General features: G+C 37.6%; 1 protein-coding gene across 2 annotated transcripts in view; it reads left to right on the top strand.

The window, feature by feature from the left end:
* Positions 1 to 371: 371 nt before the first annotated feature.
* The window catches only part of PPP1CB (protein phosphatase 1 catalytic subunit beta), a 42,246-nt gene continuing 17,981 nt past the window's right edge, over positions 372 to 24,636 (top strand). Inside the window, exons 1-4 of one of the 2 annotated variants that reach the window (XM_090280990.1) lie at positions 372 to 419; positions 641 to 780; positions 20,650 to 20,781; positions 23,148 to 23,378. In XM_090280990.1, coding sequence (XP_090137116.1) covers positions 729 to 780; positions 20,650 to 20,781; positions 23,148 to 23,378 — 415 coding nt within the window. In that variant the 5' untranslated portion in view covers positions 372 to 419; positions 641 to 728. Of the gene's footprint in view, positions 462 to 640; positions 781 to 20,649; positions 20,782 to 23,147; positions 23,379 to 24,636 lie in introns of both variants that reach the window. The other variant, XM_090280989.1, reaches the window with a different exon arrangement.

The raw sequence follows: 24,636 nt of genomic DNA, 5'->3' as shown, positions 1-24,636 counted from the left end.
GCTGCTTCAAACATGGGCAATGCAGTCCGCGTTTCCCGATTAACGGACACAGGAAGAATTGCTCGCACAGCCCGGGAATGAAGCCAAGAAAAGAAAAGCGAGGCGGAGCGCCAGGGCTTGGGCAGCTGGGAAGCGGGAAGGGCAGCGCTGCCTCCGCTCGGCCGACCCCGGGAGCCTCCACGGCGATTCGGCGCAGTGGGAGCGGCCAGAGCAGGCGACGCAACTGCACCAAGACGGTGGCGCCGGTGGCCGTGGCGGCGGCGGGAGAACCGAGTCCAGTGCGATTGCGCGGAGGCCGGGAAGGCGAAAGGTGTCAGTGAAAGAGAGCGCGGTGCGCCTGCGCGGGGCTGCGTAGCGCGGTGGCAGGGCTGGGCGGCGCGGAGTGAGTGCCGCTGCGGGTGGGCCCGTCGGCGGCGCTGGTGAGCTTTGAGGAGTTGGGCGGCGCCGAGGACGACGACGAGGTGGCGGCTGGGTCTGACGCGGCCCTGTTCTTGGGGGCTCCGCTGGCTCGTTTATTTATTTATTTCTTGTGTGTGCTTCCGAGTGCGCGCGCTCCACTACTTGGTGGGGAGGGGGTGGGGGGAGGGCTCGGGGGACAAGGGGGAGCTGGAATCGGGGCGAAACGCCGCGTGACTTGCAGGTGAGGGAACGCCGAGCGGTCGCCGCAGCCTCCGCCGCCGAGAAGCCCTTGTTCCGGCTGCCGGGAAGGAGCGTCTGGTGCCGACAAGATGGCGGACGGGGAGCTGAACGTGGACAGTCTCATCACCCGGCTGCTGGAGGGTGAGTGCGGGGCCCGGCCGGCCGCAGGGAGGGGGCGCCTCCCTAAAGCCGCATTCCCTCTTTGCTGCGGAAACCGGAGGGGACCCGCTTGCCCGTCCTGAGGCGGCCGCCGAAGAGGGGCGAAGAGGCTGGTTGGCCGGGGGGAGCGGCCTCCTGGAAAAGGGCCGGGGGTGAAGGAGGGCTAGAGGGACCGTCGTCGCAGGCGGCCGGGCCCGGCGCGTCGGGTAGTGTCCCCGGGGACCTTCGGCGACCGGCACGGCCACGCGCGGGCCTGGGGGCGCGAGGAGCCCAGGGCGGCTGGGTGACCCTTCCCAAGGAGGGTGCCAGGATGCGCGCTCCTGTGCATGGTGTGTCCGTGGAACGTGTGTTTCTTCTCTGTTCTCTTTGTGCATTGCCCTTGGCTGCCTCCAATTCTAGCGCCGGGGGTGAATTTTATAAAAACCTGTTCTGCCTTTTTATATGATGCTCTAGGACGAACTCTTTTTAAGGAGAGGATAGCAACGCGAGTTGAGTACCTCCTGTTTATTATTTTCGTTAAAAAATAGTAAGTCTCTGATCGAGTTGAAGATGCACGCAAGAAAAATGGAATATGTAGACACGTTTGCTGAAGGTATTAGCTTTAGGGTTTGAGGCTTTAACAGGTTTGAACAGAATTCGGTATCTGCACAAACTTAGCAAAGGTCTGTTGTCCGGCCTCTCGTGTTTTAAAAGGTATTGACAAGTCTTTGCAGCTTTTGAAGTTTCCGGACCCTTCCGTTTTTATTGAATAGTTTTATTTTGGGGTGGGTTACTGAGGGAGAGTGAAGAGATGGAGAGGCCAGGATATTATTCAGCGTTAAACGCGGGCTTCTCCCAGTGAGCCCCTTCCGCCTAAAATTTGCGTCATCACTCACTGCTTCGTGGATGTGTAGGGAAAAAATTAAGCCTTAAAAATAATTGAGTCCTTTTCTCCGGAAACCGTGGAAGGTTGCATATGTGGCAGCTGTTATTATTTGCTTTCATATTATCTGAAGGTAATTGGTGCAGTAGAAACTCAGTATGTACTTATTTTTGGAAAATCATCAGAGATTGTATGATGGGGCTAGGGGGGCGCTACTTTCTTTTCTTTTTAACCATTGTCGGTTTGTCATCAGTTCTGTGTCCCCGTTGTGTAACGAGCTACAGTATATTTGCTCCAGATGTGAAAGCCTTCCAGCCATCTAAGGCTGAGTAAGGAGCGAAGTTTTACCAGGAACTCTTATTTACCTTTCTCTTTACTACCAAGTTATTCCTGGGAGGCCCCCTGGCGCCTGCAGTTAGTGTTCACTGCTGAAGACGGTGGACTTAGGCAGATGTGAAAATCTTGCTGAGTGTCCGAGGCATTTGCTTTGAAAGAAATTGTATTTGGTAATTGTGTGTTGTTGTAAGAGAGAAGTATAGGTATTCTAAAGACTTAATATCTTGTTAACTTTGAGGGAAATTTAGGCCCACAAACATTTTTATACTTGTTAAATTTGGCTTATAAATTTAAATATTTTTAAAATCTGATGTTTGTGTCTCAACTACTTTTCCATATACTTACATGTTTATATATTTTGTAGGTATAAAAAAACAGTGGACTTTTGTGTATTAAAATGTTTGATCTGGAACCTTTTATGATTATAGATACTTAAGAATTTTCACGAGTGGGAAAGAGATGTGGTGTGAAAAATAGAGTGAGTGATTTCATTTGTTTTTATGAGTTCAAATTAAATGTTTGGTCCTGGTTTTGGACCGTTTTTCCTTTTATTGGTGAGAGTTTTAGTCCAGACATTTTCTCCTTTTAAATTAGCATTTATTGACCTGCATTGTGCCAGCCAGTCACCAGGAATCCAAAGATAAGACACAGTCTCTTCACTCAAGGAGCTCCCAACATAAACAAGTGATTTGGGGTTTTTTTGGCCTCCTCTCTTTTCATATGTTCAACACACCTCTCAGTAAAGAGTTTCACGACTTGCTTCTTAATCCAGGGAAATATATTTAGTTTGATAGTGCCTCCCTGAGATTCTTAAATTCTCCAGGCTCCTCCTCTCCGTTCCCTTTCCAAAATCTAGACCATTAAATGACATCCAAGACAGACTTGGATTTTCTAATAAGTAATTATTTTTAAGCCTTCAAATAAAAAATTTTGGGTTTGCTTTTTTTTCCTTCAGTGATGTCACATGCTAGTTAAATTTAACTCAAATTTAAGTGATGGTATTTTGTAAAGGTTGCCCAGAAGAATAGCTACTGTTAGTTTTTTGTATTTGTTTTTGTTTTAATTACATGAACATGTTAAAATTTGGTGCAATTTCTCTACGTGGGGTGGGGTTCAGCAGGACTTGATCTCATTTTTAAAGTGTTGATTAGAGTTCCACAATATTCTTGATTTTTTTATTATATTAAATTGCCAATCAGCTATATAACTTTTACTAACTATATTTTATGAGTTTTGCTTTGTGTTTTTTTAGGTGGACATATTGTTGATGCCATATTTACAAAGTGCCTAGAACAATTTTTAAATTGTATTATTTAATGCAAAATAATACACTGGTTTATTGTTTGGAGAGTGTATATTTCTTTAGTTATATTTTCTTGGGTTTCGTTTTACTTAGAACTGTAAGCCACTGTACCCCAGTAGTGACCCTGCTACCACGTTCTTCTGGCTTATCGCAGTGCGTTTGACTAATTATTTAAATTGCAGCTAGTTCCGATGCAAATCCTGGGAAATCTTTGATATCAGTAGTTCCAAAAGGAGTTAGGGTGGTAGTAGTAGTGTAGCAGAATCACCTGGGGATCTTTATTCAAACTATAAATGTTGTGTTTATTTTGGAGGAAGTGAAATGGAATGACTATAGTCTGCTGTTTTGGGAAGAGAATAAGTATGGAAAGCTACTTTCCACCAGTTAAGATGGTGCTAGCTCTGTTCCCAGCACAGACTTGATCCAGATGTTTAAAAACTGGGTTGTACCAGTTAATAGTAATTAACATGCATCTATTATATATATCAGATAATTATCATATATTATGTATGTAATGTATATGTGTAAAACTGTGTTCTGGAATTTGCTTTTTTCTGATTATAAAAGTAAGTATTGTAGAAAATTTGTGAAACAAAAAAGTACAAATGGGAAAAAACCCAACTCCTCTAAATCCACTATTCAGAAACAAGTCTTTTAAAATTTTTGTTATATTTTTGTTTATATACTTTATACTATTAGAATATTATTTTTATAGCTTTATGGGTTAATTTCTCAAGTATTACATCATGAACATTTCTCCTTGTCATTGAAATGTCTTCAGAAATGTTTCAAAAGCTATTTGCTATATGATAGAAAAGTTTTCTTCAAGTTTTTTTCTTCGAATCTGCCACAGAACTAAGCTTAAATATTACAACATGAATTGTTGACTATTAGCACTGTATACACTTCTGTGGCAGAATATGATTGTGTTTATATTTTTGGCCCACTAATAGCTTTATGAAAATCTTGGGCTATGTGTGTTCTTCTTTTGTTTTTAAATCTGTTTTTCACTTTGTCTCAACCTGCCAGATGTCTGAATTTGTGGAATTGCTGTGACAATTTAGTATACATCTCCCCTCCTTTCTTGTGGATCATGTATTATAAAAATTTACTTAAACTGACAGACTAAGCAAATGGGAAATTTTCCTCTTATGTGTCCTTTTGAAGGTTTAAAAAAATGCATTTGAAAAATAAAATAACCACATTAAAGCTCCCCTTGTAAGTAATAGTTTTATTTAGATATAATTCATATAGCATACAGTTCACCTTTTTGAAGTGTATAATTCGGTGATTTTTTAGTATGTTCACAGAGTTAACAGCTATCAGCACAGTCAACTGTAGAATGTTTTCACAACCGCCACCTTGAAACACAGCCCTGTTCCCATTGGCCACCACCCTTTCTTCACTGCTGCTTCCCTCCTCCCCTATGCTAGGCAGCCACTGAATCTATGTTCTATCTGGATTTTGCCTGTTCTTGACATTTAATATAAATGAAATTGTATAATATGTGGTCTTTTGTGATTGACTTCTTTTAATGTTTTTAAAGTTTACCTATGATATAGCATATGTTAGTATTTCATTCCGTTAATGACTGAATGTTTCATAAAATTAACTTATTATTCATCACTTGAATAGTTTCTTCTTTTTGGCTATTGTAAATAATACTGCTATGAATATTTGTGTACAAGTTTTCCCGTGGGCGTGTTTTCATTTCCTTGAATATGAATATATATATATATATATAAAACTAGGAGTGGAATTGCTGCATCATATGGTGGCAACTTCATGTTTAACCTTTTGAGGAACTGCCAGACTATTTAAAGCTTCTTTTCTGTTTAAGTTGTTTAATTATGATCCCTCAAGCTAAAGGCTGGTCAATTTGAAGGAGGTGCTGAGTTGCTCCTCACAACCTCAGTGTCTGCAGGGGCAGTGTACATAGGTCCAAAGCCAGGTCTGTTAGAAAAGAGTAGGTTGGGGAGCAGGGGAGATCACCTAAGGGATACTTCCTCTCTTCTTTTCGTTCTCCTCAGATGATAGGCTAGAGGAAGCATAAAGATGCTTCATTTTTTTCCCATTAGTTAGTTCCTGCAGGTGAGGGAAAGTTTGACAGTTTAAAGAAGTATCCCAGAAGCTGGAGTTTTTCTGGTAAATATCTAAATCCAAGATTAGGATTCATTGGGATTTAAAAATCTATTTACATTTGAGTTTAAAGACAGGATTATATTAAGATTTAGGATTAGTTAAGAAGATAGTAAATTGTATCTGGTAGGTTTTTCCCCTCTCATTTCTTATTCTCCACATTTATTGTTTAACAGAGTATCCATTCCAATGGCAGGCATTCTTAAACAACTTTAACATATGTTAAATAATGTAGGTGCATAAGAATGTCAAGATATTTAGAAATAATAATTAAAATAAGTGTTAATAGCTAAAGTAAGTGTTTCTGAAACAAAGGTTATCCTGGAAGTCTTGGGATATAGGGATGCAAGGAGAAATGGTTTCTAAATGTCAGTACGCTTAGCAGTGGTGTGTGCTGGTGGAGATAGGGATTCCAGTTGAATCTTCTAGGATTAATTTTGCATGGATACAAATTTATACCCTCAGGCAGTGATCACTGCTCCCCTAGCAGCTGTAAATAGCCACTTCAAGGCTGCTTCTTCTGGAGTGTAGCGGATCAGAGAAGACAGAAGATCAGTGGCACAGTTCTTGTTGCCCTTCCACCTTCCCCTTCTCCCCCACCCCCAGAATGAACTGGATTATTTTTGAAGTCTTGGTTATTAGTAGGTGAAATGGAATTTCTTTTACATCTTATTCTCTAAAACATACCATGCAGTTGAGATTTTCCATCTGTTGGATAAGTGAAAATGCTTTAATGGAAATAACATCTTTATTCCACATGAGGGGTAGAAGACTAAAAGTGCAGAAACTAATTCTGTAGGTAAGTAAGTATAAATAATAGGTCGCCAGTCTTTTCCTAGTTGGATGGAGGAATTCAGTTTCTGGTCTCAGTGGGTACTTGTCATACAACAGAAAAAGTAGTAAAAGGAGAGTGACAGTTGTCCTTGATTCTGCCTCTGCGCTATTCACATGTGTGAATTTCTGCGGGTATACACAGCCTTCCTGAAAATCACTGGCCTCAGGGCTCTCCCTTCCCAAGTTCACCTGCATTTGTGCATGGCCAAGGAGAGAGGTATTTATGTTATGTGCTTAATGTAGTGGGAGCATTGCCTTTGGGTCTTCATTTGTGCTGACACTATTATTTGGAGGTTTTGACACACTTATTTTACTATAAAGGAATTTTATCCCCAGAATATTCACCAGAATATCCCTGAGTTCCCAACTAGTCAATTACAGGTTGACCAAAACATTTTCTTGGCTTTGCATCCTTATCTAACACTGTTTTTACTTTTCCCCTAATCCTATCCCCTATGTTCAAGATTAAGAAATCAAAATTACTTTTCATAGTAAAAGAAGTTTAAGAACACCTATTATGTGTTATAATTGTGGATATTTTTTAATATTATACCAAAAAGCAACGAGTGGTAATTTCTTAACAGTTAACTGTAATGTGGAATCTAAAATGTCAATTTTTTATTTTCTTATATTAAAATTCATTGATCTATCTTGCACCTTAAATGGATCTTACACATGACATTGTAACATGCATTAGTCATTTGGAGAAAAACGGTTAATAGTTATTCAAATGTTCAAATGTTGACATACCTTATACAATATAAAAAATAATCACATTTGTTAATATTGCAGTAAGGTATTATAAGTCTTTAAGTATGGAGAAGCTGTCTAATTCATGGTGCTGGATACAGGTTTCCAAAATTCTAATTTTTACTTGAAAGCTTGAATCATATTAGCAACAAATGCTGTCAATTGTTTTCATTGAAATGACAGATACACTTTTTTTCATTTTCAAGAGGATTTAAGTGTGAATGATCATAGTTTGTCCGTTGCGTTTTCCAGTAAAAATTATGTTCTGTGGGAAAAAAAGTGGCTAGGTCAGCTTGGAACTAAAACAGCCGCATGAGTGCTTTTCTAGGAGACGGCCGTTGTACTTGGTATGCAGCAGAAATGCTTTATGGGTACTTTCTATTTCATCATACAGAATATTAAAAAGATGTATACTCAGTGGTGGAGATTAATAAATTGATTGTTTTTACTGCTCCATCAAGGGCATTCTGAAATGAAACTGGGCTTCTTTGTGTTTCACTGTAAGGGCATGGCTGTAAGCACACCGTGCTTGGCACCGCTGACTTGGTTCGTGCTAAGGTGTCAGCCGTTGCTTTACACCGTGTAGATGTCAGCACAGTGAAAAAGGGATCGCAGTGTCGGAGCCACAGCACCCCTTCCTCTACTCCTCAGTTGTCTAGCCCTCACCTGTGTCTGTCACTACCCTTTAAATTCTCTCATTATCTGTTTATCTGTGTCCCTGGAATGAGTTTTCTAAGATGATTCACAGACCCCTTTGAGAATTCATGAAAGCCATGGGTCTCCTCAGAAAAATATAAATGTTCATGTGTGTACACAATATTATGGACATATAGGGGTATTATACAGGGCTCCTGAAGGCCGTCTGTAGGCTCTGAAACCACGGTAATTATTCCTATCAGACTTCAGGTAAATTGAAATTATGGCAACTGCCAGATTCTTTCACTTAAAACTAAAATTCCACATTATAGCCAATTATAAAAATTATACAGTTATTCCTTTTTTTTTTGGCTTATGTGCAAAATACATGGTGGGGAAAAAGTAGGTTTACAGTTGTGAGTACACAAAACGGTTTATTCTTGTACTTTTTTTTTCTGCTTGTTTACTTTTCTTAGATTGAATTGTTTGTAGATATATATTTAATACCATCTTATTCATATTTTTTGGTTTGTTTTTGTCTTTATTTTTATTACTGACATTATTACAAATGTCCTTATTTCTCCCCTTTTGTCCATCCCTTCCCAACCCTGCCCCGCCCCCTACCCTCTGGCAGTCACCACATTGGTGTCTCTGTTCCTCAGTTATGCATATTTGTTCTTTGACTAATCCCTCCCCCTTCTTTCATTCAGTCCTTCCCACCTACCTCCACTAATATTTTTTAAAATCTTTTTTCCCCTCCCTTTTCTTAAAGAAGACCCTCTAACATTTCATGTAATACTAGTTTGATGGTGATGATTTCCTTATAGACGTTTCTTGTCTGGGAAGCTCTTTATATGTTCTTCAATTCTTAATGATAGCTTTGCTGCATAGAATAATCTTGGTTATACGTTACTCTTGTATTATTAATTATTGTATTATTTCCCATACATATAACTGTAAACCTACTTTTGCCACACCATGTATGTTGAAATTGATATTTCATTGTACAGAAAATTTTAGAAAATATAGGAAACCTGGATTTAAGTGAACTTTGCTGTTGATCAGTATGTAATCTTGAGTGAATCTTTATTGGGGGTTAATCTACTCAGTAGACCACACTGAAATTAAAATATTAAAGATTAATGAGGATTACTGAGATTTCATGGGACAGACATGATAGTGGAATTAGTTCTTTTTTTCTTGGAATCCTTTCTGTTTTGGAGAAGGCAACTATTAGTGAGAACTTGATGGAGAAAATAGCAAGTGTTTATTGAAAGATAAAAACTGGTATACACACAACACACATATAGACACATATATAGGACACACCATTTGTAATTTAAAAGACAAACCTGCATTGAAGAAGTTTCCACATAAATAAGAAATTGAAAAATAATGCTTGAATACAATTTTTTTGTAATACTGGGAAGAGGGGAATTCTTTGGCGTGAAGATAGCATTTTGATTAATTGAGGTTCAGTTAGTATTCTGTATCAAAATCAATTGCAAGTGTTCATTTGTTGATGCATTTTATCTTGGAAGATGACTTTTAACACAGGTACTGCCAAATACTGATTTATGTCCACAAGCATATGACTTTAGTTAAGTGATTTTAATTGTCACTAGGAAGGCATTTATAGAACTAGCCTTCTGTAGATATTTGTCTTTTAGCATTTCATTATATTGCAGACTAATCAGTTCCAGGAGAGGATTAGTCTAAGGCTTCTCATCTGCACAACTACATAGATTTTGATATATATTGCACTAGTGATGATGTCTCAAAAGTGCTCTTGGAAATGTGGCTTGAGTTTAGAAAATATCATGCAAATCAGTGAGGGAATGAAAATCTCACTTGTTTTAACTTTGACAGCACTAGAAGTGTATAAAGTAATTTGGCATTTGCTTGTGACTCAAGCAACATTAGTTGTCAAAATGACTTAATCACAGCATTACATTTCAGTCTTTTTTTTTTTTTTTTTTGCCTTATAATTTTAGGAATTATTAAGAAGCATTACTGAGTTTGCAGCAAAATCTAATTTATAAAACTACTCAGTGTTTGATAGTAGTGATTGAAGGTGATTCTTCTCTATAAGAAAAATTTCAGTATTGACCCTGAACAACAAAAAAAAAGTCACAATAAAACTGTCACTACTAAGCCATTGAACTGCTGTGTGGTAGGGCAAGTCAAGATAGTCACGTTTTATTTCTGACAACTATTCATGGAACTGAAAATGGTTAAGTTCATGAGAGCTAATGAAGTTCAACATTGGTACCACTTCAGTAATACATAACTGATTTAAAATTTTTTTCCAATGAGTAATTGCTCCATAGACCTTTTTAAAAAATATTTTACTTATTTATTTTTAGAGAGAGGGAAGGGAGGGAGACAGAAAGAGAAACATCGAGGTGCAAGAGAAATATAGATTGGTTGCCTCTCGCACACCCCCAACTGGGGACCTGGCCTGCAACCCAGGCAGGTGCCCAGACTGGAAATTGAACCGGCAACCTCTCGGTTCACAGGCTGGCACTCAATCCACTGAGTCACACCAGCCAGGGAACTCCATAGATTTAAACACCTAAATTTTCACAAGCTTTATAAAATTGTCCAACTAAGTCTTTTACTGCTCCATATCACCATTGGTATTTTTTTTTCCCCTCAGCTTCTTTGAAAAAGTCTTACCTGTAGTTGTTCTACATAAGCTATAGGCTAACGCTCCCCCATTCACTTCAAATTCAGTGTTAGCTCCATAAAAAGCAACATCTAAGTATTTGTAATAACTGTGAACTCATCAAGAGCCTAGAAAAACCACTCAAAATCATTTGTTCTGTCTTTTTAACTGCTTTTTGATATTGCTTCCAGTGTCCTCAACTCTACAAGAACTGTTTTTTACAGAAAGGCTAATAGTCTTAAGCAAGATTATTGTCTCAAGACATTAATTTGGCTTTTCCAAGCAAACATGATTTACTTAACTTTACCATTAGTAAATGGCTTTCCTCACTTGCTGACGCATGAACCAGTTGGAAACTTATTTCATTGCAACCTTACTTTTATTTTTGTGAAGAAATTCTACTGTGATAAGATTCCATTTAAATTTTTAAAATATTTCTTGACTTGCTTTCCTATGAATTGGGAATGTTGTGTGATGAATGTTGTGTTCTCTTAATACAGCTATAATGTCATAAATATAATGCCTAGCCATCTAATTCAATAACAAAATAATCCACATTCCACTGTGCTTTTAAGCATAACATTCACATCCCACTTATATTGCTTTGACACAATGAATATGCACTGGTAATAAAAGAAATAAAAATGTTATTGTTCAGCAATAAGCACGACACTCAAGACACTGTTGAGTTATAACTGCATCTCTGCAATTTGTAGTACCCTAGAAGCAGTACCAGTCGATGAGAATGTTCCGTGTGGTCTCTGTCATATAATTTTATGTCACAAAGTATTGTTCTTTTTTCCTTCAACCATTAAAAAAAATGTAAAAATTACTCTTCACTTATAAGTTATACAAAAATGGACATTGGGCCCTGAAGCATGCCCAAAGGTTGCGGGTTTGATGCCTCCCTGGTCATGGTGCGTACAGGAGGCAACTAATTGATGTTCCTTTCCATCAGTGTCTCTCTCTCCAATCAGTAACAACATCCTCGGGTGAGGATTTAAAAAAAAAGAAAGAAAGAAAAAGGCATGTGGCCAAATTTGACCCTTTGCGGAAAAAAAAAGCAAACTAGTATTTTTCGCACTATAAGACTCACCTAGGTTTAGAGAAGGAAAACAAAACAAAAAAAATTCTGAACCAAATGGTGTACTAAAATATTTAATAAAACATAATATTTCAACTATGTAAAGTGAACAGCAGTCAACAGCAGTATTAAGAACCATCATCACTGTCATTAACAAATAATCACTGTCATTAACAAATGAGGAGAGACTTTAAGGTTCAAGTACTCCTCTAGTTTTCTGGGAACCCCAAGAACTCATCATCGCTAGTGTCAGAATTTATGAAGCTCAGTTGCACACAATCACTGATACTACTTTCTTCGCTATCTTCATACTGACCAGACACCCTGAGATTCAGCAGTAAAGAGGGACATTTGAACGTTCCCCAGGGGTTTCTCCTGGGCCCACCGCTTCCTCTTCTAACAGCTGTCGCCACCGCTGACAGGTCAGGTAACACACATCACAGTCTTTGACGCAATATTTGCTCCATAAGACACACAGACATCCCCCCCCCACCCCCCCCACTTTTGGGAGAAGAAAAGTGCGTCTTATGGAGCAAAAAATTTGGTAACTTATCAGGAGTCAGGAGTCCTTGGTGCTTCCATCAAAGTTGTGTGACTGATTCAGTCAGGTAAAACAGGGTTAGGATCCACAGTGTCTAATCCTTGGAAAGTATTCCTCTAAATTCTTTATGTAATCATCTGAATTTTTGATGTGAATCCAACAGTTGTTGGAGAACATCCAACAAAGGAAATGTTTGAGGGTTTGATCTTTGGGAGAAGGGAAACACCATTGAACTCACCAGTCACTCTGGCTTTTTTCCTGGAGGCCTAGGGGAATTGACCCCAAACAAAAAGTTACAGTCTTAACTGACACAGAGGAGAGGTGAAAGTCTGGGGCCGTTAAAACAGTTGAAATTTAAGTCCAAAAGAGGTGAAATCCACATAGATTCTCATTTCAAATCTGTAGTCAGGCCCCCCTAAAGTCATTAACTCACTTCTAAGGTATATGTGTGCAAAAGAAGATTCTAAGAAAAACAGTAACGGGGAAGCTAAAAGATCTGAGCAGCGATTCCACCATCCCCCTAGTGCCAGGGAGGTAAAAGCTGACATTCAAACTCTGCCAAGTTAGAGGGGCCATATTATACCTGTAAGATTGAAGGCAAAACTGAAATAGATCAACCCTCAAGAAAATGTGGGCGTCGTTGGCACTCTTGTTTGCTGCTAAAAGGAAACAACTATGGAGGAAGTTGTCTAGAATTTCCCCCTTTTTCAACCATAATCAAATATTTCATTCAGGACATACTAACAAGATTAACTGACCAAAAATCAAGAGGAAAAAAATAACAAATCCACAGGTAATTTAGGTATTAGAATTATAACACAGAGACTTTAAAATTAGAATTATAACACAGAGACTTTAAAATTACTGACTCAATGTGTTCAGAATAAAGAAGAAGAGATGAAAATTTTTATCAGACCTGGAAACTCTACAACTAAAAAAATACATTAAAATTTAGACTTTGGTAGTTAGGTTTACTAGCAAATTTGAAAGAGCAGAATAGAGGAGTAGTAAGCTAGGGGGGAAAAAGTTGTAAAAATTATGCAGTACTGAGGGAAAAAAGGAAGTGAAATACACAAAGTGTGAGACAGTGGAAAGGTTTAACATGTACCGTGGGAGACCCAGCAGGAGAGACATGGGATTGGAAAAATGACTAAGAAGTTTCCAAAACTGAGAAAGATACCAAAACACAGTTTAAGGAACCTCTGTGAATTCCAAGCAGGAAAAATACAAATAAACCCATAATGAGTAAACCCATCACAGACTTAACTGCTAAAAGTGAAAGAAAAAGAAAATCTTAAAAGCTGCCAGAGAAAAGAAATTATTATCTTGAGGAGAGAGGTTGATATTACCTGAAATTACAGAAGCCAAATATCAATAGAATGAGCTCTTAAAGTGCTAGGGGAAAAAAAAGAAGAAGAATGCTCACCTTAGATTCTAAATCCAATGAGCATATCCTTCACAAGTGAACGTAGAGACAAAGTAAAAGGAAATTTATAACAGACCATCACAAGAAAATGCTAAGGGAAGTTCATTTTGAAAGAAAATGATCCCAAATAAAAGCACAGAACTGCAGAAGGAAATGAAGAACAACAACGAGGATTAATGCACGTAAATATAAATTAATACTCTTCAAAATTATTACTGCATGTGGGGTTTAAAATGTGGAAACAATATTATGTGATGACTGTAGAACAAAAGACTGGAGAGTGGTAAGTCTGTCAAAAGGTTCTTTTTTATCTCTACAGTAACAACCAGAAGAAAAAGAATATATAACTAAAAAGCTGATAGAGGAGAAAATGGAGTAGTAAAGAGTAATTTGATTTCTCCAAAGAAATGCAGGAGAAGAGAAATAAAGGAATAAAGAACAGAGGAGACTAAACAAAGGACAGGGTGGTAGACTTCAACTCAACTGTCAGTAATTATAATAAATGTAAAAGGAACAAACACTCAAGACAGCTCAGAAGACCTAACCTATATACTGTTTACAAGGGGCATTTAATTTTAAGGGTACAGATGAGTAAGTAAAAGAACAGGAAAAATATAATCACATGTATATTAATTAAAAGAAACCTTGATTTGGCTATATATTAATGTCAGAAAAAGTAGAGTATAAGACAAAAAGTATTGATCAAGGTAAAGAAAGGCATTGTATAATGTTAAAAGAATTAAATTTGACAGAAGATATAATTAAATTTTTTAGGTATTTAATAATATAGGTCTAAAACACAAAAAAAGTTAATAGAATCAAAAGGATAAAATAGACAAAGCCACAACCATAGTAGATTAATGCACTTTTCTTAATAACTAATAGAACAAAAGATTTAAACAACATTGTCAACTTGACCTAATTGACACACACACAGAACACTTTACCCAACAATCACAGGATACACAGTTAACTCTTGAATGATATGGAGGTTGGGGTGCAGTCAAAAATCATGTATAACTTTTGACTCATGACTCCTCCCAAACTTAACTATGCTCTGTACCCACAGGGGATTGGGTCCAGGCCCCAAAATTCACAGATGCTCTAATCTCCTATATAAAATGGCATAAATCAATACATACAGTCAGCCCTCTGCATCTTCATACTCCCAACTGTGGATTGAAAATAATACAGGTATTTATTGGGGAGAGGGGACAGCTTATAAGTGGACCTGAGCAGTTCAAACCTGTATTGTTCAAAGGTCAACTGTACATGCTTTTAAAATATGTATAGAACACTTACGAAAGAATACTGTAAAATATACTATAAAGCAAATCTCAGTGAATTTGAAAGAAATGAGATCTCAGGTATACTCTCCGACTTCAGTGATGATAAACGAAGTCAGTAGCAGATAACTAGAAAAATCCTCAAATACTTTGAAATTAAGCAGTATATTTTTACATGTACATAAAATAATGTCAACCCAAATAATAATGAAAATAGGTGTCAAAACTTGTGCAACTGCAACTAAAAGCAATGCTGACAGAGGTATGTAGAGCTTCAGTGTATATATGAGAAACGAGAGACTGAACATTAAGCTTCTATTTCAAGACAATAGAAGAATAAGAAAATTTTAATAAAATGGAAAATATGAAAGAAGAGCTGAAATCAAAAAGCAGATGTATTCTTAAAAATGAAATCATTGAAAAATTAATAAAATTGATAAATATAAATACAAATATAAAAATAAAATAGAAAACACCCAGGAAAGACACAGGAGATGTCACTATTAAAGGAGACCAAAGAGATGGGACAAATAAATTCAGTAGTGTAATCCTGGATTGAGTTCTGTATTAGAAGGGAAGAGACTGCCATAAAGGCCATGAGTGACAGTTATTGAAATTGTAGTTTATTCTTAGATTTGTATTGATGTTAGATTCCTGAATTTGATAACTTGTATCAATACTAGGGTTTTATATAAGAGGATAGTCTTAGAGAATATATGCTGATGTATTTTTAAAATATTTTATTTAATTTTAGAGGGGAAGGGAGGGGACGTGGCCCACAACCCAGGCATGTGCCTTGACTGGGAATCAATCCAGCCACCATTCAGTGAGCAGGACAATGCCCAACCCACTGAGCCACCCCAGTCAGGGCTATCAAGGAGTAAAGGAGCATGATGTATGCAATCCATTCTCAGATGGTTCAGAGATACATTGTGTGTGTGTGTGTGTGTGTGTGTGTGTGTGTATTTTTAAGGATAAGATATTATAAATAATGCTAATAAATTTGACAATTTAGAAATTCAGCAAAGCCTCATACAAGGTATAGAAAATATGAACAGTCTTATATGTGCTTAAAAAAAAAAAAGATTTTGTACTTGAAGTACTTCTCAGAAAGAACATTCTAGGCCCAGATGGTTTCACTGGTGACCTAAACATCTGAAGAAGACCTTTCATCAATTTTATACAGTTTCTTACAGAAAATTGAAAAAGAGGTACCACTTCCCAGCAGACAAGGAGGGACTTATGTATATAAGGGACCACTACTTTTGAATTGAAAGAGAGCTGGGATTGCCCTGAGCAGTCTTCCCTAATCTCCCAAACATTTGGCTAATTTATTCCTAAAAAGTGGTCATTTGTCAAAGGCTTAATCTTCTGAAGAACCTTTAGCCTCTCTGTATTTGATCAACTCTTAAATGTGATTGATTTTGAAATACACTATTATGTGCCACTTGAGTGGGAGAGCCACTGCCAATTACACTTGCAAGAAATTTTTTGTTGCAGAAGTATATCCCAACTTCAGAGATACTAATTGGGAAAAAAACATGCGTTTCAGAATTAGAAACTTAAGACATTTTATGTGGTATATTTTTGTTTTGGCAAATTTTTCATTTCTGTGGATTGGCATGACTTATAGTTGAAGCATTTTTAGCTCTAAAAACATTAGTCAGAACACACCTTAGTATAACCTAAATTGCTCACTTAGGAGGTCAAAATTAAATAGACACATAACTTAGAAGATAAAACAAATAGATAAAATATTCACCATTGTAATTTAGACACTTTAAATTGACATGTCAAAGTGACCCCACACTAGTCTCAACCTAATAATGGTCACGTAAGAAGTGTATTTGTCATTTGAAAGCAACCAGAGATCTTTACTCTTTCAAGGAGTATATGTTGTTTTCCTTAACCTAAAACAGATATATCATGCCTTGATTGTAGAACTGTATTTTTCACCATCATTTCCCACAGTTAAAACTTAATGCCAAGACTAAGAATTGTTCCTATCACAAGGCATTGAATCTAAGCTAGTATTCTAAATACTTAATGGAAGGTAAAAAGTTCGATGTCTTTTTTGGTCTTAGAAAAATTCAGATGTCCACGGGAAGTATTTAATTAATGTTTGAGAGCTAATTAAGATATCTTAAGTTCCTATAATAAAAGTAGTTCTGACTCCTGGTCTAGATGACAGCGTAGGCAGACATGGCTCTCCTCTTCGCACAACCACATCAAAATTATAACTAAAATAGAGAACAACCATCACTCAAAACTGTCAGAAATCAAGTTGAATGGAAGTCTGACAACCATGGAATTAAAGAAACCACATCCATCCAGACTGGTAGAAACAGCTGGTCCCTCACCCACATGTGGTGGGTAAGAATTTGGGAGGGATATCTCAGGAGTGAGGAGTCCCAGCCCCACACCAGGCCCTCTAGCCCAGTGTTCCAGTGCCAGGAAGATAAGTCCCCACAACTTCTAGCTGCAAAACCAAGTGACGATTGAGTCATGGAAGACACTCCTAGATTCCCAAGCAGTTCCTCTTAAAGAACCCACACACAGACTCACCTACTCAGACTCTCCCTCTGAGCTCCAACACCAGGGTAGCACCTTCAAAGGTACCAGTGGCATAAAGGAAGGGACTGAAGTGTCTGGCATCATGGTGAGCAGAGGCCATTGTCCCTTTTCTAAACCCTTTCTCCACAGAGCCAGGAAGCTGTTACCACATTTGAGACTCCATCAACCTCGCTAACATTGGTTGACCCACCTTGGAGATCCCCAGAGACTGCCCTACCCAACTTATGGGCCCACCCAAGCTGCTTTTCCATATGAATGGCTGGTCTTGGCTCATACTTCACAACTTCCTAAGTCCTTTCAAACAAGCAACAACTGGCCTCAGTGAGCCCCAGGCCAGGCACCAGCAGCAGCCAACCTAGATTCACAGCTTGGCTTCACCTTGGAATCTCCAAGCCCAGCACAAGTAACAGCCATCTCAAATTACTTTATAGCTCAGGCAAGGTGGCTCTGGGAAAAACACAGGTGGGGGCTGACCTTGGCCTGCACCACCTGGGAAACCACAGAGCCAGCACACCCAGTGGACAGTTACAGACCACATCAGAGCACCACCACCCTGCCCCTGCACAGCTGATGCTCCACGGAGGGCGGAGGTTGCTGTTAAGTGGTCATAGCCAATCCTTGCAGCTGACAAGCCTGGGTGAATCCCTCGCATTGACCTGCCAACAGCAAACAAGGCTTAGCTACAAGAGGAGGGTGTACTCAGCCCACATGGAGGGTGCACCTTGACTACCCAGCTTGGGTGATAGGGGAGGCTGTGCCACTGGGCCTGACAGGACTACATTAGGCCACACTGCCAAGACATGGAATCAAAACAGATCTACCTAATACATAGAAACAAACACAGGGAGGCTGCCAAAATGAGGGGACAAAGAAACATGGCCCAAATGAAAGAACAGATCAAAACTCCAGAAAAAGAGGTAAACTAAGTGGATATAAGCAATCTCTCAGGTGCAGAGTTAAAAAAACTGGTTATAAGGATGCTTACAGAACTCAATGAAGGCCTCGGCATCATAAAACAGATCCAGTCAGAAATGGAGGATAAAGTAATTGAAATAGAGAACAATTTACAAGGAAACAACAGTAGAATAGATGAAGCTGAAAATCAAATCAATGATTTGGAACATAAGGAAGCAAAAAACAACCAATCAGAACAACAAGAAGAAAAAAGAATCCAAAAAAATTAGGATAGTATGCACAGCCTCTAGGACAACTTCAAGAGGTCCAACATTTGCATCATGGGCTGCCCGAAGAATAGAAAGAGCAAGACACTGGAAATCTATTTGAAAAAATAATGAAAGAAAACTTCTCTAATTTGATGAAGGAAATAGACATGCAAGTTCAGGAAGTACAGAGAGTTCCTACCAAGATAGATTCAAGAGGCCTGCTCCAAGACACATCATAATTAAAATGCTAAAGGTTAAAGATAAAGAGAGAATCTTAAAAGCAGCAAGAGAAAAGCAGTTAGTTACCTACAGTGGAGTTCCCATAAGACTGTTAGCTGATTTCTCAAAAGAAACTTTCCAGGCTAAAAGGGATTGGCAAGAAATATTCAAAGTCATAGAAAGCAGGGACCTACAGCCAAGATTGCTCTACACAGCAAAGCTATCATTTAGAAACAAAGGGCAGATAAAGATTTCCCAGACAAGAAAAATCTAAAGGAGTTGTCATCACCAAACCATTATTGTATGAAATATTAAAGGAACTTATTTAAGAAAAAGATCAAAACCACGAGCAATAAATTGGCAAAAAAATACATATCTATCAACAATTGAATCTAAAAAACAAACTAGGCAAATAAGAACAGAGACCGAATCATGGCTATGGACAGCATTTTGATGGTTGCCAGATGGGAAGGGGTTATGGAGGAGTGGGTGAAGAGGTGAGGGGATTAAGAAGTACAAATAGGTAGTTACAGAATAGCCATGGGGATGTACAGTACAGTATAGAAAATGGAGCAGCCAAAGAACTTACACGCCTGACTCATGGACATGAACAATGTTGGGAGGATTGCCTGAGGAGTGGGGGGCGCTGGGTGGTATGGGGCAAAGAGGGGAAATTCAGAACAATTGTAATAACAATATAATTTTTAAAAAGTTCTGATCATTGTTTTGAATTTCAGAGGTGGTCATATTAACTCATATTTGCTAAAGCACATTTCAACATTTGCATCTATATCTCCTCGTTACTGTGTATTACTATATTAATGGAAAATACACATGGATTGGCTTTGGCCACAGGGCTCCCCCATCCCTTAACCCTTTGAGTGCCAACATCACTGTGAGCGACGCTGACAAATTTTCCCAAAAGTGCCAGAGTTGCTCGCAGCGACACTTTTTTTCGATGGCTATAAATGTAAATAACAATGGAATAATTCATATTTTGTTTTGTTCTCCTTTTTTGTACCTCAGGTTATATATTGATATAATTTTCTCTCATGTTGATCCAAATTATGCGTGGCACTCAAAGGGTTAAGCCTCTCTTGCCCTGACAAAAGAATCATAGCAACTTTTTGTAAGAAATGTGTGGACTTCATTGTAAATGGAAAATAATAGGGTTATATAGAGATATCGTCCCTGTTTTCTTTTGTTTAAATGTCTTTTCAGTTAAGATTGAATGGGAGCTAGCAGTATTTTTAGAGGTTAAAGAGGAAGAGCAAGTGGAGAAGGTAATGAGAGGAAATGATTACAAGTTCAATTCAGGAGGGCAAATAAGGAACCCGCCGTGCACCATTTCTTTCCATTCCATCTCAGAAGTTGTTGGGGACCATATTAGTGGATTTTATTTGCTTATTCATGTGAAAAATGCTTTCCTCCATCTGTAGAATTTTCAATATAATGCCCTATGGTAACCATAATAATGCATTAACATTTATTAAATATCTAGCACCTTTTTTAAAATTTGTTTCGTTTTTGACCAGAAAATAGAAGTGGTAGTTGCTAAAATTTTGGGGACTGCTGGTGATATTACAAGAAAGTGGTGAAGCTAAGTCTCTTGTTGTCAGCTGCCTTTCATAATCTTCCTTTCTTCTTAGCCACAGCTTCTTACTGATGCAATTTTGGCCTTTTACTACTAAATGCAAGACGTTGCTGAGATAGTAGGCCAGACACTTAGAGGTACTCTCCCTGAAACCTTTCTTTCTCTTGGCCTGTAAGGCCTCCCCTGGAGAGCAGGGAGGACTGCATTTCCGTGGTAGCAGCCTTACAGAGTATCATCAAGAACTAGCAACAGTGGAGACAGAAGCCAGCTATCATAGAATAACCTCACTGTTAGCCATAGGGTACACCGGTATATCTGGTAGTTTGCCGCCTGTGTGACTTTCCTGATCTTCAAAATATGGGTGTGACTTCTTTTTAAGGATTATTATTTATGAATAAATTTTAGAAAACTGATAATTTCATTCATTGTTTACCAGTACGAGGATGTCGTCCAGGAAAGATTGTGCAGATGACTGAAGCAGAAGTTCGGGGCTTATGTATCAAGTCTCGGGAGATCTTTCTCAGCCAGCCTATTCTTTTGGAATTGGAAGCACCACTGAAGATTTGTGGTATGTAAATTGGTAAAAGTTGGAAACGATCTCTTTTGAATGCCAGTTTTCCTCTCATATTTACATTGAAGATAATCTAGAGAAAACATTTTTGTATAAAAAGAGAAGATTGATAAGTTTTATTTTATGAAATTCTATAAAAATTGAAACTTTCATGAAATGACAAATTACAGGCAAAATATTTGCCATACAACAGATAAAAAGATTGCTGTTCACACTACATAGTTTTTATAAATAAAAAAGACAATACGATAAAAAAAATATAAAAGAGGCAGATTTTAGAAGAAATTCAGATGGCCAGTAAATGTAAGATCTTCAGTCTCACTGGTAATTAGGGAAATGCTGTTTAAAAACAAATCCTGAATGCTAATCAGATTGGAAAAAATGTCAAAAATTGATATCCAGTGTTAAAAGAATGAAGAAAAAGGCATGTCAGTACACTGGTTAGAAAAAGCAGGTACAGAATTTTGGGGTCAGTATAATATTCATAGTATTCTAGCTTTGTTATGATCATTTTGATTTATTTTGAAAATTATGTAACTTTATACAGTAGTCCCTTTCTATATTGCGGTTCACTTATTGTGGCCTCACTGTATCATGGGATTTTTAAAAATATTATATTTAACTATTGCGGATTTTTCGCTATATCGCAGGATTTTGCGGTACTGTATACATATGTTGTTAAAGTTACATAGGTTTAAGAGTGTAGAATATGTTTAAGAACATAAGTAGTGTTTATAAAAGTGTGGAAAAGGTTAATAAGGGACTGGGGACGGTTTATAAGTGTGTGGGAAGGGTTTATAAAGCCTTAAAATATATATACATACTAAAATAAATGTAAAGTTCCTACTTCGCAGATTTTCACCTATTGTGGGGGAGTCTAGAACGTAATACCCGCGATAAGTGAGGGAATACTGTAGTTTTTTGAAGTCTTCGAGTGGCTTTTGGCCAAAAGCAAAAACTTAATATATGAACTTAAGTGGAATGATCACATTTTTCCATACTTCACATAATAGCAGGAAGTGGTATAAATAATGTAATGTCCTGGCTTTGGGATTAATAACACACTTTTTTTTTGGTAGTGGCTCTTAGTGTTTATGACATAATTTTTATGAACTTAACCATCAGTTTTTGCTCAATCAGAGGTTATTTGCTATATGCAAATTATATTCTGCATGTTTCTTCATGATCTACAGTCACACCATGTAACCTGCAGTGCTTACGTGCTCTTTAAATACTCTTTTCTTTTTCTTCATGTGGTTTATTAAGTCATGTGTTTGGTTGCTTTTTTGTTCAGTGCTTACCAAATAGATTAGTTAAGTGAATGTTTGTTGAAAATCAGTTAGCTTATAGTATCATGTTTAAGTAAAAGTTAGGGTTTGGAATTTTGTGAAAATGATCTATCCTTTCTGTGACTTTAAATGAAGTAAATGTAGTTACTTATAAATTATCTTAAAGTTAAAATGATTCAGCCCTGGCAGAGTGACTCAGTTGTAGGTCGTAGGTTCGATCCCCAGTCAGGGCACATACCTGGATTGCAGGTTCAATCCTCCCATCAGGGTGTGTATAGCAGGCAACTGATGTCTGTCTGTCTGTGTCTTTTTCTCTCTCTCCCTCCCTCCCTCTCTCACATCAATAAAAACATCCTTGGGCACAGTTCAAATTCTCTGTAAGGTTCTCTTTAAAATGCTTTAATATAGAAAGAATTTGAAGGTAATAGAAGTTAATTATACTAAATATTTCTAAGTTCTTGCTATTTATCTTGCTATTTGGTATAACAAAATGACCTAAGTTAAACCATCAGATAATAAGATGTAACTGTATTAGTTCTCTATTATTGTATAACAAATTACCCCAAAGCTTTGTGGCTTAAAAGAACAACATTAATTTATCATCTCACTGTTTTTGGGCGTCAGGAATTTGGGCCCAACTGGGCTGGGTCCTCTGGTTCTAGGGCTCTCATAAGACTGCAGTCAGGATGCTGTCTGGGGCTTCTGTCATCTCAAGGCCCAACTGTGAAAGGACTCAGTTCCTTGTGGCCTGACGGACTTAGGGCCTCCGTTCCTAATGAGGTATTGGCCACAGGCCTCCCTCAGTTCTTCACCATGTGTGCTTCTGCATCATTAAGAGCAAGAGAAGGCAAGAGAGTGCAAGCAGGATGGAAGTCACAGTCTTGAAATGAAATCTCAGATGTGACAGCCACTCTCACTTTTGCTGTATCTTCTTTGTTAGAAGCAAGTCACTAACTATAGCCCACATTCAAGGGAAGAGGATTACACAAGAGAGTAAACATGAAGAATTATGTCATAGAAGATGATTTTACAACAGTAACCAAATATTCTAAAACTGACTTTTTCTGTTTTTAGGAGATATTCATGGACAGTATACAGATTTATTGCGATTATTTGAATATGGAGGTTTTCCACCAGAAGCCAACTATCTTTTCTTAGGAGATTATGTGGACAGAGGAAAGCAGTCTTTGGAAACCATTTGTTTGCTACTGGCTTATAAAATCAAATATCCAGAGAACTTCTTTCTCTTACGAGGAAACCATGAGTGTGCTAGCATCAATCGCATTTATGGATTCTATGATGAATGTAAGTAAAAATAAACACCTATTTTTTATTAAGGGAGAAATTCCCTAATAATTTTCTTTCAAAAGAGTTCCTTTGATTCATAGTTTTTTGAAAATATGAACCAGTAAGCATAAGCTCAAGAAGAGAGCTTTTCATGGAAGGGGAACCTAAAACTGGGAGACATTACTAATTAAATTGGTTCTTTGGAGTCTCTTTAGTTGTCATCTTTCAGGTTGACTATGGCTTATTCAGCTGAAAGGCCCCTTTGTAATTAGTTTACATAATGAAATATCCAAGTGGAACAGAGGTCACTGTGGACAGTAGCCTCTGGTTTTTTAGTGTCCATTAAGGTTTTAGCTCTTAGCATTCTTGTTCTCTTACGAGCTCTGTGTCAAAGAGGTATTGAGATATTCTGTGAAATTATTTTAAAGGTTCTAGTTTATTATTAGGATTTTAGTCTATGCCTGTAAACCTAGAGAGATAAAGATACTGAGAATTCTTAGATACCCTTATTTTGTTGTGTTTTTCATCAATAAGAAATCACTGATTTGCTGTTGTGTGGTACTACTTCCATATCTTATTACTGAATTAATCCTGTTGCATTTGAATTGTTTTTTATTTTTGCTAAAATATGGAATTGAACATATATTTGATTAATGACAATTTAGAACCAATTACAGTGATTTTCAAATTGAATTCAATGTTTTTTGGCTCTGAATTTTCTATTGGAATCTATTTTTCTTTTCTCTATCCTTAAATATAGAGTCCTATTTATGCTATCTCTTTGATTGATATAATTATATATTTGACAACGTTTAAGGAACTATTCTATACACTAGGAATGCAGTAGTGCACTAGACAGATGATCTCTGTTTCTTTTTTTCTTTTTTTTTTATTTAAAGGTTTATTTTATTACTGTACTTTTAAAAAAGTCACTGAAAAGAAACCCATGGGTAATGTGTTATAGACAAAGTGTTATTGTTCTTAATAAATACAGAAAGCTCCTACAAATTAATAAAAATCAACAAAACATGAACAGGCATGTCACAAAAGAAGAAATAAAAGTGGGAAAAATATAGAAAAGTCTTTAGCCTAACTAGTAAATGAACAAATTAAATTGATATTATTTTTTACCTATCAACATGACAAAGACTGTTAGTATGGGGTATTGATCAAAATACAGAAGGAGAGGCACTCTCAGCCACTACTGGTAGGGGTATAACCTGATTCATGTCTACTTAATTCTGTTATGATCTCCTACAAGGAATACGTATTTTTT

This window comes from Furipterus horrens, unplaced genomic scaffold, assembly GCF_987537825.1.
Source record: "Furipterus horrens unplaced genomic scaffold, mFurHor1.1.pri manual_scaffold_6, whole genome shotgun sequence".
NCBI classification, from domain to species: domain Eukaryota; kingdom Metazoa; phylum Chordata; class Mammalia; order Chiroptera; family Furipteridae; genus Furipterus; species Furipterus horrens.
The sequence above is the reverse complement of the archived record's forward strand: the minus strand, read 5'-3'. Positions and strand labels throughout refer to the sequence as shown.